We start from the raw sequence: 19648 nt of genomic DNA, 5'->3' as shown, positions 1-19648 counted from the left end.
TCACTCAGTGGTCCTCATTCTCTTTGCCCGCAGATGCCTTCATGAGGTCGAACAATTGGCTTAACAGCACTCTCCACAGTTCATCCTTCCAGCTCATAACCCAAAAGGCAAAACCCCTTCTCCTTCCTGGGGAAGGGCCAAACTGCTTTGGCTTCGCCAGTCATGAAGCAGTCGATACGGTGGCGAGACTCATGATGGGCTAGGTCTTGCTAATCTGACCAAACATCTTCAATGTGCCCTGCTCTCCCTGGTATTCACACCCTCCCTCGGTTAGTCCCTCTCACATTGTACCATAGACCTACATAATGGCGCATCCCTACTGAGAATAGGCAATAAAGTGCTGCAGCTCTCGTCTGCGGCTCCAGCTCTGTCTAACTCTGACCACTGGCTCTGGGAAAGCCGGCCATCGTGTCCTGTGAGCAGCCCTATGGAGAGGCCATGTGGAGGACCTGAGGTCTCCTGCCAACAGTTCCTCCAACCTCAGTCAAGCTCCAGATGACTGCAATTCTATCAACTTGACTGTAACCTTGGGAGAGACCCTAAGGCACAACTGCCTACTAAAGTGGTTCCTGGATGCCTGACCCTTAGCAACAGCGAGATTCATATTTGCTGTTCTGACTTGCTGAGTTTTAGGGTAATCTTACATAGCAATGGATAACTAGTCCATTCATCAAAGCCTGTGGCTAGAAGAATGATTTGGGTATGCACTGTCAGAGCTGTGGGAGTTACATCTGAACTCTTTCAAGGTCTCTCAAGTATTGGTCCAAATTCCCAAACTCAGTAGTCTTCAGAAACAATGGGGGACTAGTACCTATTTGTTGTTGTTGTTGTTGTTGTTAGGTGCCATCGAGTCGGTACTGACCCATAGTGACCTTATGCACAGCAGAATGAAACACTGCCTGATCCTGGGCCAACCTCACTACTGTTGCCACACTTGAGTCCACTGATGCTGCCATTTGGACAGTCCATCTCGTTGGGGGTCTTCCTATTTTCCTCTGACCCTCCACCTTGCCAAACATGATGTCCTTCTCCAGTAACTGGTCCCTCCTGACAATATGTCTGAAGTATGAGAGACAAAGTTTGGCCATCTTGGCCTCCAAGGAGCACTCTGGCTGCACATCTTCTAAAACGGATCTATTGGTTCTTTTGGCAGTCCATGGTACTTTCAATATTCTCCTCCAACGCCATAACTCAAATGTATCAATTCTTCTATGGTCTTCCTTATTCACTGTCCAGCTTTCACATGCATATGCATATGTCTAAATAGTACCGATTTGTTGTTGTTGTTAAGTGCTGTCGAGTCGGTTCTGACCCATAGCGACCCTGCACAGGGTTTCTGAGGCTGTAAATCTTTACGGGAGCAGAAAGCCTCATTTTTCTCCCGCTTTAGACATGCTCAAATTCTTTTACAGATCCTTTAACTGGTTGAAATGGACCTTTCATTCCTTTCAAGAACAAAGTCTGTGATTATGACCACTTGTTGCACGTGTAATGACCCATAACTCTCAGCACCCTACAGGAGAGGGCAGAATGGTCCCATAACATTCATTGTTGTTTAGGGTCATTGATGAGTCAGTTTGGACCCACAGCAACCCTGTACGGGGCTTCTGAGACTGTAAGTAAATCTTTGTGGGCGTAGAAAGCATCACTAAAGGTTCAAACCACCAACCTTTAGTAGTTGGGCTCTGTTCCACCACAGTTTCTACATCAATGAGTGATTTTTAGTTCAGAAACAGACGACCAGACTCAGGGATATGATGGCTGAGTAAGCAGACACACAGAACTGACCCTCTGCAACAAAGACCTAGTGATCCTGGAATCCTGGGGGTCAGAGGACAGGAGGGAGATGGACTGAGGGCTCACTGGGAGAGGACGCTAAAAAGAGCAGTGAGAAAGGACAGGTTAGCCGTGGGCTACCATGGAGGGCGTGGCCATGGCTGTTGGAAGCAGTCTGCAGACATAGGGTACAGCTAGAGGCTGGCTGCAAGGGGGTACAGTTCTCAGTGACACGCCCTCCTGTTAGCTGCCAGTATGGAAAGTCCTCACCCTCACCAACCTAGCAACCTGGTACCCCCTCATGGGCAGCTTCTTCTCCTCCTGGGGTGGACATCTGTCACACTGCCCCTGCTTCTAGAGGCAAGCACACCTACCCTGAACTGTGTGACTCCAATAGTGAACAGAAAACTAAGTGCATTCACATTTCCAGTCTCTACCACATCCACCAGGAAACAGCTGTTGAGTGCTTGAGACAACATCAATATACAATCATCAACTAAATATGATTATGACCACTATGTCTTAGAGAAAATGACAATTTCAGCTTACACAAAAAAACAAGACAGAGTGTCTCAAACAAGTGACTAATATAAAGAATCAGAAAATACAACACTAAAAATGGTGTTGGAACTACTTGATAAGGAAATTTAAAAGATGCTGATTAGGTTATTTCAATGGATTGTGAGAAAGATATAGAAAACTATAAATGAAATCAAGGAAAACATAGACAAAACTAGAAAAACTCAGGAAACAAGCTGACAAATAATTGAAAAAATGGGAACCATACAAAAACATTTAGAAAGAAGATAAACAGAAGACTTCAGAAATATATAATACACTGAAAGGGCAAAGAAATAGACCTGAATCAATGGAAAGCCAAAATACTGGGTCTGACGCAATATCTCTCAGTATTCATCTGCTAGAGGAACAATCAGAAAAAATAACAAAAAAATCTAAAGAAAGCCAAGATTTAAGTGAGACACCATCAAAAGAAACAAACTTAAAAGTAATTAGAATTCCAAAACAGGAAGAAACAAAAAAACAAAATATTGTCCAAAAGTTGTTGGAAGAAAACTTCCCTAATATCAAAGATGAGAAGATAAAACACACTGGAAGCTGAATGAACCCCAAAAAGGATATATTCCTAAAGAAAACCACTCAGACATATTACAATCAAACTTTTCAAAACCAAAGACAATGGAAGACTCCTGATAGCAGCTCAGGAAAAAAGGAAAGTTAGCTACAAAGGTTTACTACTAAGCTCCGCTTTCTCAGCAGAAACCATGGAGGCAAGAAGACAAGGGAAAGACATATGTACAACTCTGAAGGAAACAAATAGGTAACTAAGAATCCTCTATCCAACAAAACGGACCATCAGATATGTTAGTGATATTAGATAATTTTTAGTCAAACAGAAATTATAACAACAAGATCAACCTTATAAAAATCTAACCCTCACTCCTTACTCCTACCTCCTACCTACCCCCCCCCAAAAAAAAATAAACAATACTAAAAGGAGTTCTTTGGACACCAAATCAAACAATAGGAGACAACATGAGACTAATACACATGACAATATCACCTAGACTCAACCCAGACATCAAAGTAGGCAACGTACAACAGACCCCATAAGAATAAAAGTAGAGAACCAGAGATACAGCTGTAACAACAACATAAAAAAAAAACCTAAAAAGAATAATGTAGTTATAGAACTTCCAAATGAAGCAGAAATCGAATAGACATCAAACAAAATTTAAATAACTGTAACCCTAAAAGTTAGACCAAGCCTTACTCCTAGTCCTAGCCCCATCTTTACCCTTAACACTAACCCTAGTCCTAACCCTAACCCTAACATTAAACAAAATCCTAGGCCTAGCCAAGATCTGGCTATAGTCCCAACACTCACCCTTACTCCCTTACTACTTCCCAGCCCTCCCACTCCTTCAAAAAAGACAGACTTTACCAAAATTCAAAGAGATGAACTGTTGTTATTGTTAAGTGTCAAGTTGGTTCCGACCCACAGCAACCCTGTATGGGGTTTCCAAGGAGTGGCTGGTGAGCTTGAACCACTGACCTTGCAATTCAAACACACTTTGCAGTCCAGTGCATTAACCCGCAGCACCACACCAGGATGGCAAGAGATGAAAAGATTACTCAACTATCCCACAGGTAGCATATTTTAGATAAAAGGCATCCAAATATTACCCAAACACTTAGTTGTGGAATAGCTCGTTCTGAACTCATGACTTAGTTTACTTAGCAAGATAGGCTCACAGACATATGGGTGCAGTAATTACACTGAATATAACCAAAAACCAAAAAACAACAAAAAAAAGTTAAGAATTTTAGTTACTATCAAATGTGGGAAGAAGCCAATAATAATTATTTGCTCAGATATTAATAAGGAAGCCTAGATCTTAAAATCAAATAACCCTTAAACACCCACTGAGCTTTCAAGGGCAGTTTACCTGCAGTGCCTCAGCAGACCATGATGGGAAGGACCTAGAGCTCAGGACTCCGATGTTAACATGGAACTCGAGGGGCTGCCCATAAACCCTTCCCACAGCCCAGGTGGAAAAGGTGGTCCTCAGGTACAGTGCTCGCTACCTGCTGATATCTCCTGCTGATGATGAAAAGCAGGCCCCTGGCCTCAGAGGAGCAGTCCAGAGATCTAAGGACTATTCTGAGTAAAACCAACAAGTTCATCATGCGATATCAGAACCAATAACCAAGCCCAGGGGCATCAAGTTGCTTCCAACTCATAACGACCCTAAGGGCAAAGTAGAACTGCTTCACAGGGTTTCTGAGGCTGTAAGTCTGTATGAGAGCAGAAAGTCTCATCTTTTTCCCATGGAGCAGTTCATGGGTTTGAACCACTGACCTTGCAGTTAGCAGCCCAATGCTTAACTCAGATACTAGATAACAAGGTTAAAGGGAGACACACAAAAATGTGCTGACATACACAGACTTAAGAGCTTGGGCAAGGTAATAAGGAAGTACAAAAGAGTAAATAAAATGATGAAGTAGAGAAAAGGCCAGGAAGGAGGCTGAAGGAAACCGTGAGAGACAAGTGAAGTCAGGATCCTAGTAGGAGATGATACCTCTGAAGGGAGGCCTGAGGGCGAGGAAAGATTTGCTGATAATTCTCCCACAGATTTTTCTCTTCTTGGGTCCAAGTAGAGACAGCTGAGTTCTAAAGGAAACCCTTACTGTCCAAGGCCACGTGAGCAGGTACACCTGTCAGAGGCATGCCTCTTTAGGACCTGGTGGGGCCCCTGATACACAGCCAATTTTCAAAGTACAGTTGCTGAAGAAATACATTTGAGTAAATGAATCAAATAGTCTGTGTTCCCATGACATCCCAGGAGTAACTCCTGAGGTGGATAGCTTCCTGGGTCAGAAGCTGCTTTCATAGACATTTATTGAGTTTAATCTTTACAACAGTAACCCTGTGGGAAACCCAAAGACATTAGCCTCACTTCCCAGATAATTATTATCCCCATTTTACTGATGAGAGAATTGAGGTTTGGAGAAGTTAAACACTTGCTCAAGGTCACATGCCTGAGCAAAGAACCCAGCCTTCTCTCCCTAAAGGCTGGGTTGGCCTTTGGCCATCATCAGCACTGCTTCCAACCGAATCACTAGTCAAAGTGGCTAGACCAAAACAGCAATTTTAATACAAACAATATTACTAAAGCAATCATTTTATACTCTCCATAAACTTGCACATGTTTTAGATGATTTGAGTCATAAGTCATGTAAGTTGGGAGACAAGGGAATACACAGGCATGAAAAGGAAGCTTGCTCACTTCCTATCAGGGTTCTGTTGCACAAGCTTCGATAGGGTACAAGAAACCACTCTCGGAAGTTTGGTTACAGTCACAGGACAAGGGTGGAGAGTGAGCGCAAGACATGAAACCGACAAGCACAGAGGGCAGGGCAAAGATATGACGCAGGAAAGCAGCGCATAGATTGTGAAGAAAGTAAATTAAAACACGAGAAACAAAAGGAAAGGCAGTTTGCTGGGGTAAATTGGTGGTCGCCTGAAATTTAGGAGGCTTTACTTTACTCTCCACAAGGGGTCCTGATATGGCACTGTAGGATGTACAAGGTCAGCACTTCAAACCCACAAGCCAATCCTTGGAAACCCTATACAGGGTCAGAACAAGTCAGAATCGACTCAACCATACATAGCAACTCTTCACACCTCCAAACACCTTCCCAACCACAGATAAACACTCAAAAACACACAGGTCAGCTGAGGAACAAATCAGGACACTTTACCAAATTTCCCCAAACCGGTTTCATTTGGGGCAAGAGTTGAAGAGGTATAAAAGTGATGCTAACGAAGTCAAGTCAGTACAGACCCAACTTTAAAAAATCTGGATGAAGCGGAATGATATTTGGAGTGGAACACATTATGAGCTGAAGGCCTGGAATGGGAAGCTCAGAAAAGGAATCTGCTGCAGGCAATTGGATTATTGCAAGGATTGTGGAAAGTGGCCCACATTCAAGTGGACTGGTTGGCCACAGCCTTTAAGCTGGGCACCACTTTTTCCTATTCTGCCATTCAAGAGATTTCTTTGAGATGCATGCACACTGTCCTACTTTCTAAGAGGGAATTGAATTTCTTGCAGAATGTCAACCCATGATTTTTCCCATTCCAGTTCACCCACATTTTAGCAATTTGGGTCCATACCAGTTTTGATTTGTTGTCCATGACTGAACTAGTTCTAAGTCCTGTCTGTGTGTCATGATGGTGGAGAGTGTGGGCAGAAAAGCCAGCCAGACCAGCTCTGAACCTGTGGACCTTCACTTCTTAACTGTGACCTTGGACGAGTTACTGTGAAGTTTTTGGAGTTCATCTGTAAAGTAGAGACATTATTTCTTTCACAGAGTTGTGAACATTAAAGGAGAAAATGTACATAAACTATTTGGTATGCCACCAGGTACTAATTGTTGTTAAGTGCCATCAAGTTGGTTCCCACACACAGAGACCCTGGATCGGGTTTCCAAGGAGTAGCTGATGAGCTTGAACCACTGGTTTTGCAGTTCAAGCGACTTTGCAGTCCAGCACATTAACCCACAGCATCACACTAGGTACTAATTACTACTTGGTAATATTATGTTAGGATTTCTCATTGCGAGGAATTTGGGCAATTTAAAAAGCACAGAAACAAACCTGCCCATAATCCTACCTCAGTAATATTTTGTCCTTCTAGTCTTCTGCCTGAAGTCCTGGGGTAGCACTGTAGGATAGGAATGGAGATGGGTAATCAGAGCACAACTAGAAGAAGAAAGAAGAGGGGAAAAAGTCATCTGATACAATTTGATGAACTTGACCTACACCTATGGATGCAGCAACTCAAAAGAGGGAACAAATCTTTACAGTGAGGATCATTCCCACCCCCTCCACATACAGAGTAGACAGGGATGGGCAACTTGGACACTGGCTACCAAAAATGGGGGGGCGGGGGAAGAGGGGGCTACAAAGGCAAGAAGTGACTGGCTTACAAGCTTTCAAGGGGGAACCTAGATCCAGAGGGCGTGGAGAAAGGTAGAATCTCCACTGATTGAAGGCGGGACTGATTGAAGGAAATGCAGATAGGTCTCTTGTGATACAAGGGTGAATAAATGTTACCAGGACTGATTGTGAAGGTTGTAAATGAAAAAGTAGACATTTTGTGGCAAGGAGGGGAGTGATTAACTTTGTAGGCTAGGAGCAGAGGTCCCTGGAACCATGAAGGCAGAAGAGCGGAGAGCGGAACCCTACCAAGAGGCGGCAATCCCCTAGATGGAGGCAGAGATGATGACGTGGAGAGCTGGAGCAACTGGGGACTCAGGACCCAGGGAGGGGGTGTGTGGAAGCAGGCTTATAGGATGTACCCTTTCATTGATTGGTGATGCGTAGAGGGGATTGTAACCATGCCAGTGAAACAATATACGATAGGATGAATGTAAAACTGATGTTCTCCCATGTAAACTGTCACATAATTCTCAATAAAACTTAAAAAAATAGATGGGTAGTTCAAGCCCATCAAAGGGAGAAAGATGAGGCTTTACAGTCCAGCAAAGATGTACAGCCTTGGAAACCCTATGCAGGTTCGCTGTGAGTCAGACCTGACTCGAAGGCACGTAACAACAGCCTTTGCCTTTTTCATTTAATAAACATTTCAAATTTAAACAATTAGCCATTACAGAGCTAAGCAAATGAAGGTACAAGTGGCATTTTAGAACTAAGGAAACTATGGGAATAAGAGGTCCCTAGAACTGGAGTCGCTATAAGTCGGTTCCGACTCGATGGCACCTGACAACAACAACAACAAGAACTGGCAGGCAGGGAGGGAAAATTCCAAGCTGCTGCAAGTGGTGGACTCTGAGCTTCATTAACACCTAGAATCTAACACCCAGGATGTACACTTCCTGACCAGAAAAGTGTAACAAAACATGAAATAAGAGATCCCTTCACCTTCATTGCCCATAAATAGACTTGTGTGTCTTCTGAGCCATGATCCTGGCTGGGCTCAATGGTTGATTGCTCTAGCTGTAAATGACTTCCAGAAATGAGTCAGCTCATCAACTTGCCTCTCAGAGAAAATAGCTAAAATGTTCTAAGATGGTTGTTGTTAGGTGCCATCGAGTCTGTACCGACCCAAAGCAACCTTATGCACAGCAGAACGAAACACTGACCGATCCTGGGCCAACCTCACCACTGTTGCCACGCTTGAGTCCGCCGATGCTACCACTTGGCTAATCCATCTCGTTGGGAGGTCTTCCTATTTTCCTCTGATCCTCCACCTTGCCAATCATGATGTCCTTCTCCAGTGACTGGTCTCTTCTGACAATATGTCCAAAGTATGAGAGACGAAGTTGGGCCATCTTGGCCTCCAAGGAACACTCTGGCTGCACTTCTTCCAACACAGATCTGTTGGTTCTTTTGGCAGTCCATGGCACTTTCTATATTCACCTCCAGCACCATAACTCAAAAGCGTCAATTGTTCTAGTCTTCTTTATTCACTGTCCAGTTTCCGCATGCATCTGAGGTTATTGAAAACACCATGGCTTGGGTAAGGTGAACCTGAGTCCTCAAGTTGACATCTTTGCTCTTCAACACTTTAAAAAGGTCTTGTGCAGCAGATTTGCCTAATGCCAATACGTTGTTTGATCTCTTGACTGCTGCTTCCGTGAGTGTTGATAGTTGATCCAAGAAGAATGAAGTCCTTGACAACTTCAATCTTTTCTCCGTTGATAAGAATGTTATTTATTGGTTCAATGGTGAGGATTTTTAATTAAAGATGTGTAGAAGGAATATTCAGTTGTAAAGTGCTTACGTAACACCCTGCTGCAGTTCGGGCACCCTTATTTGGGGGGTTGAGTGGGAAGGGATCACGATGAAGGAAAACAACTGTCACTTTCCTATAGAATAGTGCAAGTATGCTTATTTTAACCAGCCCTCTTTAAGCCAATAAATGGCAACGTTAACTCGATTTCTGACTCTGGGAGGGGGTCTCAAGGCAGTCCCCACGTCTACCTCTCTTCTAAGATACAGAAACCAGGTCTGGGTGGAGTACTTTAGTATTTCTACGCAAAGGAGTCCTGGCGTGGTGCTGTGGGTTAATGCACTGGACTGCAAAGTCGGTTTGAATTGCAAGGTCGGCTGTTCAAGCTCACCAGCTGATGCTCGGAAACGCCTTACAGGGTCGCTATGGGTCGGAACCGACTCGACGCCACTTAACTCAAAGCATGGGTCAGCTCCATGCACTTGTTCCTTCGATTACACATAAGAAACCCCTCTGAAAGTGCTAGTAAGACGTGAAATGGCTCCCAAAGTTGCAGACTTGGGGGAACCCTAACAAAATCAACTCCACTTAAGTAGGTCAGTGTTAAAACCACGCATCAACCTAACCACCCACTCCTTCGCCAGGTCTTAACCGAAAATAAGATGGAGTTTTCTCAGAAAACGCCCAAAGAAACCCACCCCCTGCTTCCTGCGCGCGCGCGGAGTCCCAGGCAGCGGACCAGGGAGAAGGGCGGACGCGGCATGTCGAGCCGCCGAAAATCGAGGGGCGACGGGCGACGCCAACGCTCCCGTTTTCCCAGGGTTTACGCTACTACGGCGTGTGCTCTCTGCGCCCGCCCGTGCAGCCTCCTGAAGGCAAGGGCTGCGCCTGCCGGCTTCACTCATGTACTTCTGGCGCCTGCCGCTTAGTAGGGTGTCAATAAATTGTGAGGAAACTTGAGTAGAACGCGAGGTATCAGGAAAGGGAGGCGGCCCGCACCGCCATCGCTCGCTCTCGGGGAAAGCCCAATCGTCCACGGATGGGCGGAGCCTTTGCGATTCCGACTGTGCAGACAACCCGACCGCGCAGACGACCCGACCGCGCATGCGTCTCTGAAGCCCGATCACGCATGCGTCTTGTCCGGGCTAACATGGCAGCCCCGTTGCTGCTCTTACGCATCCTTCGCCAGGGCCCGGGGACCGGTCCGGGGCCCGGGCGGTTGCGGAGCTCAGGCTCGGGCTGGAGCTCAGGCCTTGCTGCCGGGGTCGGGAGGAGGCGGCCATACTTCGCTCATGGGCCTCCGGGGGGTCAAACCGGGGCTGGAGGCCGAGCCCTGCAGGTAATCCCTCGGCTCGCTGGCCTTCCGCGCCGGTAGTGGGCTAGGGTTCCAGGCCATCAAGCGTCCCGCAGGTTACGCGGTGTTCACACCCATGCCCTGGACACCCAGCGTGAGATCTGGGATGCCTTTGCCCGATCTCACGGCTGTTCCGCCCATTCAGGATGTCTTGGATGCTGCTTTCGGAGGGCTTGTGTTTCCTAGTTAGATGCTGGAGGTTTTACCCACTCGTCTCAGTGATGTGAAGTAACTGAAACTTATAGCCCAGGCAGGACAGACCCGGGAGAGACTTGGCACAACCACACAAACCTGAACGTGGTCTGCTCAACCCTTACGGATATCTTCTCCCTGCCGTTTTGCAGTCGAATCCATTAAGAGCATCAGCAGTGTGTAGCAGAGAGAACGTCTTTACAGTTGGCTTTCACAGCTAGGGCGTCAGGATGAATTCCAGTGCCTTCCAAATGGTAGTTTGCTGTTGCACAGGTTTTTGTATGAGCAGAATGCCATGTGGCTTTTTTTAAATCTTCCTAGTGTGGTTTGACACATTACATGTGTCATCTTCATTTATTAACTATTTAGCACCTCTCATGTGGAGAGGCCCCAAGTTCTTCTAAAGGCTGTTGTTAGCTGACTTCTGTCAGCTCCTACCACAAGGTGACCCCCCATGCACAGCAGAAAAAAGAGTGAAACTGGAAACTTCTTTCCTTAGTCACAGCGATTTTCATAGAGATGAATAATAAAACAGCCATGATTAAGAAGTGCATTAACCTTATGCATAAGGTTAAAAACAGGTTTACCTTACCTGGTGTCATCTGGCTACCAAAACAGAGTGGTCAACCATTCCTGTCAGTTACCAGTGTTGAGTCACTAATAAGATACCTTGACCCAAGGAAGACCAGCCAACGAACTACTTTATATGGTGCCAAGTAGCAAAATGGTGAGTTCCATCCCCATGGTCAGTTACCATTTAGACTGTTGTGATCCAGAGGGTGTTCGTTGGCTGAGTTTCACAAGTAGATCAGTAGGTCTTCCTTCCTATTCTCTTTTAGTCTGGAAGCTTCACTGAAACCTGTTCATCATAGCAACACGCCAGGCCCCCCTGACAGGTGGCTGGTGGTTGGACATAAGGTGTATTGGCTGGGAATTAAACCCGTTCTCATACATGTAGGGTGAGAATGCTACCACTGAACCCGTCTTCTGTACTAAGATTGTTGTTGTTGTTATGTGCCATGGAGTCGGTTCCGACTCAGCGACCCTGCGCAGGGTTTCCGAGGCTGTAAATCTTTACGGGAGCAGAAAACCTCCTCTTTCTCCCGCAGAACAGCTAGCTAGTAGTTTCGAACTGCTGACTGTGAGCTGAAAACAAGAAAAGGTCTTGAGTCCTTTGTATCATTTTGGCTGCCTTCTATTTAATCTCCTAACTCTTCCTTAGCAGTTCAACCCTTACATTTCAGGCTATACTTTATTATTTTATAGTTTACCATAATTTGTGAGAACCAGTTTGAATTGTTGTACTATATTTTAGATTACTAGTTAGCATTCCTGAATATGAGGCAACTACTGGAGTCCTGGTATGGCGTTGTGGGTTAATGTGCCAGACTGCAAGGTTGGCAGTTCAAGCTCACCAGCTGCTCCTCAGAAACCCTGTACAGGGTCGCTATGGGTCAGAACCAACTTGACGGTACTTCACAACAACAACAACAACATAGATTTACTGCATGTTCTTTTTTTTTTCTTTAATCTTGTGTTTATTATCTTAATTATGCAAAGATCTGTTCATTCACATCACCTAGAGATCATTTCTGGTGTGGCTCTGTGGGCTAATGCATCAGACTGCAAAGTCATTTGAACTGCAAGGTCTGTGGTTCAAAGTCACCAACTGCTCCTTGGAAACCCTATACAGGGTCACTTTGGGTTGGAATTGACTCGACAGCACTTAACAACAACAACAGAGATCATTTCACCCACTGTTCTGCTTGGCAGCCAGTCTCTTGTCTCTCTCTTCAGCAGTGGTAAGGTGGATACCTTTTCCTTGAGGAAGAGAAATCCATGGTTTGTTGCCTTTGCTAATAATGAAAATACTGGAAGTCTGGTGGCAGTGGTGTTGCCATTGGCATCTTTCACATGAACCACATCAGAAGAGCCAGGACGTCTCTGTCTGATGGTGCCAGTTCCTCCCAGGTTGGCACCTCCAGTCACCATCCAGAGGTCTCCAGTGCCCAACGTGATGAGATCAGTAATCTTTCCAGTATCCACATCAGTCTGAGTGATATCATTCACCTTGATGAGGGGAACAGGGTACCATATGATGCGCACATCATGAGTCACCAGGTGAGGGATCCCTTTTGGGCCCACAAAGATCTTTCTTACTTTGCACAATTTGTACTTCACCTCCTGAGGTATAATATGATATGAAGATTAATCATCCCTTGCTGTCATAGATTAGAAGGAAATTCTCTCCAGTTTTGTCAGTGCTGATGACATCCATAAAACCAGCAAGATAGGCTGTATCAGTTCGGACCTTGCAGTCAATTTTAATGAACGGCTACTTGTGTATCTTTTAAACTTCATTTCCCGTCAGGGCATTCCATTCCTTAGGAAAAGGCTCAGTGGGAGGCATTCTCAGCTTGTGGGCACGAGGAGCAATCACTACAGTCAGTTTGTCAAGTACCCAGTGCTTTGGGGGAGCCACATGCTCAACATTCTTCATGGGAGCACAAGTCATGGCTGCGCTGAGCAGAAAAGAGGAGCAGCTCCTTCTGGGGTCCCCAGAAAATCTACGTGTTCTCTTTGGTGGTGGTTGTAAGTTCTGTTGAGAAGGAAAGTACTCTCTTCTCTTTAGTCTGATAGTGTGCCTTTGTGAATATGAAAGTTGAGATTGGCAGTTCACACTCACTGGTCTGGCCGGATTCTCTCAGCAATGTAAGCACGCAGACATTTGGGACTGGTAATGAAGAAAGGAGTTCCTTTGCTTTATAGCTCATACCCCTCTGAAGCCCCCTTAAGTGGCCCCTGTATCTGACTCTTCTGGTTACCGCTGGGCCAAGAGTGGTAGTATTGCTATTATTAATAATAGTTTAGCAGGCCATCAGTACATGCAGCAGCTTCATCCTGTTGTTAACAGGAAGGGACATGTACTCCTCAGCAAACAGCTTGGAGCAAGGTGTCACTGTGCCTATAACAGCAGCAGCAGAGCAGAGATGAGCTAAGGGCAAACAAACCGCATATCAGAAGTGAGGAAATGACAAGAAATAGGAAAAATAACATTGGACTGTTGACCTTAAAAATATAAAACACGTGGGAAAACGCTCACCTTGAAAAGCAAGTTGGGAGTCAGACTGGTAAACTTGCTTCGGTGCCTAGGAATGTCTTCCCAGCCATTATTCTCTGGAGACGTCAAGAGCAAAGCTTCTGCTGCCCTTTGAGCATTGAGGAGCCAGCTGTCCCGCGCAGTCCTACCAGGGTATGGTGTGCTGCTACAGCCAGTGCACCCCGCGTCCTGTGTGTGGTTGCGTTTCACCTGCTTTTGATTTCATCTTGTGACTGAAATCGTGTTCGCTTTACTTCCCATGTGTACATTGCTTCAGTGTGTTGTGTCCTTGGTGTAATCTTTGGTTGTTGTGTTTTTTTTCAGAGCTTACAATTGCGACTGACCCCTACCTTTCAAGGGATCAGTGGATTCTTACTGAAACAGCATCTAACTCAAAACCCAGTCAGACTCTGGGAACTTTTAGGTGTGTGCATATTGAAAGAAATGACAAGGTGGGGCATGTTTTCTCTATCTGACTAACAGCTCTGGGCCTCCTGGGTGTCTGTGAACAAATAGGACAATGGCGCTGGTTTGATGTTGAGAAAAGGAAAACATCTGCCCATTTCTTCGGCATGAAGAGTTCCTTTGGCTTCTGTTTGTAATGAGTCCCAGTCCTCAGAGGCTCTGAAATGAAGGCAGGAAAAGGGAGTGTATCTAAGATCTGAATAGGCCGTTTTTCCTTATTTAGTTATAAGTTGGCTTAAAAAAAAAAAAAAATTCTGGTATTTATTAAGAATTGAGCTGTTTGAAAAAAATTTCCCTGATATCTCATCAGCTCCAAGAACCTTTAATAAAGACCTGCCAAATGGCTCTGGATATTTTATATGCCGAAGGTTAGAATTTTGTTGTTGGTAAGTGCCGTTGAGTCGGTTCTGACCCATAGAGACCAGTGTAGGGTTTCTGAGGCTGTTTTAATCTCTGCCAAAGCAGAAAGACTCATCTTTCTCCTGTGTAGCAGCTGGCAGGCTTGAACTGTAGACCTTATGGTTCACTGTCCAGTGCTTATCACATGGAGCCATTGTGTTCCCAAATGGTTAAAAAAGCCTGTCACTTAATAATGCATTTAGAATCCAGGTGTGAAGCTGTTGATGTAAAGTCAATACTAATGCACTGGGCTATAAAGTCAGTTTGAACCACAAGGTCGGTGATTCAAGCTTACCACCTGCTCCTCAGAAACCCTACACTGGGTCTCTATGGGTCAGAACCAACTCAATAGCACTTAACAACAACAACAATATGCCTTAGGAGTTCCGGTGTGGTGCTGTGGGTTAACGCACCGGACTGCAAAGTCGGTTTGAACTGTAAGGTTGGTGGTTCAAGTTCACCAGCTGCTCCCAGAAACCTTATACAGCATCGCTAAGGGTCAGAACTGAGTCAGCAGCACTTAACAACAACAGTGTGCCTTTAAGGAGACACCCAAGGACCTTAAAGGTCCACACTGTCATTTCATTCCTTCGTTTATCCTGTTGTAGCGGGGACAAAGTGAGCGATTCTGACTCCTGGTGGATGCATGGTGAGGGAGGGCACTGGCCGCTGCTGCGTGCACGTCTGTCCCCCAGGTTAAGGGGTCCTGTCATGACACTTAGCAGCAACAGTACTGAGAATGACAGCAGGAAATGCTTTGCCATCTTCATAAACGTCTAACTCTTACGGACAGAGTTTTTCAGCTGGTTTCTGTTTCGCTTTGGTCATTTGAGGACATGCTCTTTCCCTGTGAGTTGAAACCTAGGCTGGTAAGTTTATTTACTGTTCTTTGCAGGCAGCACCTACTATTTTAACACCTCAAGGATGAAGCAGAAGAGTAAGGACGGTGACAAATCCAGGACGAAGTCACCTGAAGATGATGAAGGTACATTGTCTGATGTTCCTCAATAGCACTGCCTCTGCTTGTCTTAGTGTGATCATTCTGGGCTAAGCCTCATGAAACCACCTGGATCCAGGATGGCTGGACACCTGCCCCCTGCAGGCCTGAGCTGCTCCTAACCTCTCAGAAATGCAACCCCACTGCTGTGTCCTGCAGTAGTCAGAACACCTGAGACAGGCGGACCAGACAGTGCTGGCTCTAGTGAGGGACACAGGCTTGTGGTTATCAAAAGAGGTTCCTGTTAATTCTGTGCTAAGCTACTTACTGTGTATGCTAGCCAGGTGGTAGCCAGTGTGTGCTGCGGAGAGGTGATACGTCACAAGGAGATGGGATGTGGGTGTGTGTCGCGCGGAGGAGGTGTTGCTCGAGGTGTGTGTCATTCAGCTCGGTTGGCATAGGAAAGTCCCTGAGCGCCCTAGAGGAGGGTCTTACACCCACACAAGTGGCGCCTGCCTAGTTTCACTCCTGTGATCCTGACATGCAGTGGGCCCAAGCCCCCTCGGAAATGCTTTGTGTGGTAGCTCTTGGGACACGTAGATGCCCTTCCCATGCCTGATCTCTCCACAATAGCGCAGTCAGCACTTCTAGCCCCAGTGAACTCACCGACCCAGAGGTCCAGTCTGAGCTCACTGTGTGTCTCTGTCTCCCGTGACAGACGAAAGGAAGCGGAAAGAGCGAGAAGACCAGATGTACCGTGAGCGGCTGCGCACCCTATTTGTCATCGCGGTCATCATGAGCCTGCTCAACTCCCTCAGTTCTAGTGGTGGCAACATCTCCTGGAACGACTTTGTTAATGAGATGTTGGCCAAGGGTGAGGTGCAGCGTGTGCAGGTGGTACCCGAGAACGACGTGGTGGAGGTCTTCCTGCACCCCGGGGCCGTAGTGTTCGGGCGGCCGGTGAGCAAGATGTGCCGTCAGGGTTGGGGGATGCAGCTGTCATGGGTGTTGAACTGCAGACTCTCATCAGGACCCTTCTTAATTCAGACTTGCCTCCCGTTTGTTCTGTTTTCCATGTTAGACTTCGAAAACCCCATGTGAGTGTCTTTAGCTGTAAAGCAGTTTGTGCCCCCCAGTGACATCTCATGTCACTGAATGTGGTCCCCACGCTCGGCACACAGCTCTGCTGAGACCTAGGTCCGGGCCAGCAGGTGGGCAGTTTAAGAAGCCACATCCCACCCCATTCCCTACACCTTCCTTATTAGTAGAACATACAAAAAGTCCATCTGATTGTATTTGAGAAAATGAAAACACTTACAGACTTGGGGGTTCTTTTTTTGTGACAGATGAAGGCCCCTCTTCCAGAAAGCCAGTGTGTCTATAAAACATCATAGACTGGGTGGGGGCAGCTCTCCTCTCTGCTTGCTTCTCATGGTGCCCTCTGTGTTGTGCCCCCAGCGGCTGGCGTTGATGTACCGGATGCAGGTTGCAAACATTGACAAATTTGAAGAGAAGCTTCGAGCGGCTGAAGATGAGCTGAATATTGAAGTCAAGGATAGGATCCCAGTCTCTTACAAGCGAACGGGATTCTTTGGAAAGTGTGTGTTCAGCTCTGGGCTCGTGTGATGAGGTCATGGGGAACAGGCAGTGTCTCCAGCTGGCCTCACCTCTTGAGACCAGAACTCCTGGGTATAGGAATTAACCGACTAGGGGGAGTGAACCCACCGTGGAACTGCTGTCTTCTACAGATAGGAAATGGAACGGGAGGGTGGAGCCGGGGTTCCCAGGAGCAGTCCTGGTCTTGGACTTGTGGAGGGAGAGATGTGCAGGAGTGGATGGTTGTACCCCAGCCCCCTGCATCACCTTGCAGTGGGGTGGACATGGTGTGATGACAGCCTGGACTTGAGTCCGTGGCCCAGGACTTTGCTCTCGTTGCTCCTGAATGATTAGTTGATGACAGGAGCCTCCTAGGGCCCCGGCACCAGCGTTGAGTTACCTTGGTTACTGCTGTGTTGGTTTGCCTTGCTGAGCAATCAGCATGACCAGCTTCTTATTAAAAACATCAAAGTCGCTCTTCCTGGGCACACTGCATTCTGTTCTGCTGGCTGCTTTCAGAGTTCGGTGTTGCTTTTCTCACCTTGTCAGGTGTCCAGGTAGTCTGTTAGTGGCCAGGTGATGGCCGTGATATCAGTAACTTGCCCCTGCCCTTTGTCATGTTAGTGCTCTCTACGCCCTGGGGATGACAGCTGTGGGCCTGGCGATCCTGTGGTACATCTTCCGCCTTGCTGGGATGACGGGCAGGGAAGGTGGATTCAGCGCTTTCGTAAGTTGCACATCTCCTTCAACAGCCTGTGGCTATGTTGCCAGGTACCTGCCTCATGGACGACAGGATTAGTCTGCAGCAGCGTAAACTCCCTCCTCTTCCCTCTGGCAGAAGGCGCTGTGCCCGCAGCCCTCCCTAAGCTGAGTGCGGGGAGGGCGCGCGTTATTTGGCCCTGTCCAGGTCAGAGGATTGACAGTGTGTTAGTTTCCCTATTAGCTCAGAAGAACACCCTTCATACATTTCTGCAGTGCCCACCTGCTATGGTGACAGTCTGCAGAAAGTGTCCTCCCTCCCGACATGAGCAGGGAAGGGGATACAGCCAGTCAGCGCAGAGAGAATAGAGCTGGTCACAGCAGCCCCTTGCACCGTGAGCCCAGCGGCAGCGTGGTCACTCACTAGCTCTGTGATTATCATCACATGTCCAGCCTGGTGCCTTCGTCGTTGTCCTTAATCCTGTGATGAAGTCCTCTGAGTATGTGTCTGATGACCAACCCGGGGACAGTCCTGACTGGGTCTCAGATGTGGAGGGACTGAATGTCCTGTTAGCTGTGGACAGGACAGCCGAGTCACAGATGGACGGCGACTTGAGTGTCCTGCCATCTGTGGGTGAGGAGGCTGAGTCTCAGCTGTTGGGGGACTGAGTGTCCTCTCACTTGTGAATGGGATGACTGGTCTCAGAGGCAGAGGCACCAGTAACCCTCTCTGCTGGATAGCAGTTCCTTCTGCTTTACTCTTTGGATCTTTTCTGCATAGAATCAACTGAAAATGGCTCGTTTCACTGTTGTGGATGGGAAGATGGGCAAGGGAATCAGCTTCAAAGATGTGGCAGGGATGCACGAAGCCAAGCTAGAAGTTAAGGAGTTTGTGGATTATCTGAAGGTGAGAACGTGTGTGAGTGAGCAGAGAGCCTTAAGCAGCATATAAGCAACCGGGAGGCCCCGCTGCGGCTCCCTGATAGGACGCCCCAGACAGTGGACTCCTGGGACTTTCATTGACAGACGTGTGTCTGGTTTTTAAAGGTGAAGGGCTCTGAGAACCCAGTTGTCATAAAGCATCAACACTGGGTGGCTGGGGTGGCCTGTCCGCCAAAGGACAGGAGGTGGCGGAGGTCATGCTGGTCCCCTTTGAGCATCCTAGCTGAGACACAAATTCAGATACCAGTTTTTTGCCTGTTCCAGAGCCCAGAGCGTTTCCTCCAGCTTGGAGCTAAGGTCCCAAAGGGCGCACTGCTGCTCGGCCCCCCTGGTTGTGGGAAAACCCTGCTGGCCAAGGCAGTGGCCACTGAGGCCCAGGTGCCCTTCTTAGCCATGGCCGGCCCTGAATTTGTGGAGGTCATCGGAGGTATGTGTCTGCTGGCCCAGCAACCCTTTCTTGCTTTCTTTCTTGAGGGTGACGTGGGAGGGAAATGACAAAGTCCTCTGAGAAGGGAGCATCAGGCTGTGGTCCCTGTAGGCTGTGAAAGTTGGGTGTCAGAGTATGTGACTCCCTCAACCTGGAAGACGGCAGTGTTGGCACCGGGCGAGGAGGCTTCTTAGGGTGGAGTCCAGCATGCCTGTTTCTGACTCTCAGTCTCTCTGTTCCACAGGCCTTGGTGCTGCCCGGGTACGGAGCCTCTTCAAGGAAGCCCGCAACCGGGCTCCCTGCATTGTGTACATTGATGAGATCGACGCCGTGGGCAAGAAGCGCTCCACTACCATGTCCAGCTTCTCCAACACGGAGGAGGAACAAACGCTCAACCAGCTTCTAGTGGAGATGGACGGTCAGTGCATAGCGGGGCAGGGAGGGGTGGCTGGGGCCCGTGGGGGCGGGGCTGGGAGGGTGT

At 47.3% G+C, this 19648-nt stretch overlaps 1 protein-coding gene and 1 pseudogene across 1 annotated transcript in view; one reads left to right on the top strand and one right to left on the bottom strand.

Annotated features, from left to right (window-relative positions):
* The first annotated feature begins 10206 nt into the window (after positions 1–10206).
* SPG7 (spastic paraplegia 7 (pure and complicated autosomal recessive)) overlaps positions 10207–19648 on the top strand; it is a 15812-nt gene continuing 6370 nt past the window's right edge. Inside the window, 9 exon segments of the mRNA XM_006860101.1 lie at positions 10207–10395; positions 14027–14126; positions 15462–15551; positions 16222–16463; positions 16962–17101; positions 17724–17826; positions 18580–18705; positions 19005–19167; positions 19412–19585. Coding sequence (XP_006860163.1) covers positions 10207–10395; positions 14027–14126; positions 15462–15551; positions 16222–16463; positions 16962–17101; positions 17724–17826; positions 18580–18705; positions 19005–19167; positions 19412–19585 — 1327 coding nt within the window.
* On the bottom strand, positions 12353–13117 carry LOC102815167 (annotated as a pseudogene).

This window comes from Chrysochloris asiatica, unplaced genomic scaffold (assembly GCF_000296735.1).
Source record: "Chrysochloris asiatica unplaced genomic scaffold, ChrAsi1.0 scaffold00037, whole genome shotgun sequence".
Taxonomy (NCBI): domain Eukaryota; kingdom Metazoa; phylum Chordata; class Mammalia; order Afrosoricida; family Chrysochloridae; genus Chrysochloris; species Chrysochloris asiatica.
The sequence above is the reverse complement of the archived record's forward strand: the minus strand, read 5'-3'. Positions and strand labels throughout refer to the sequence as shown.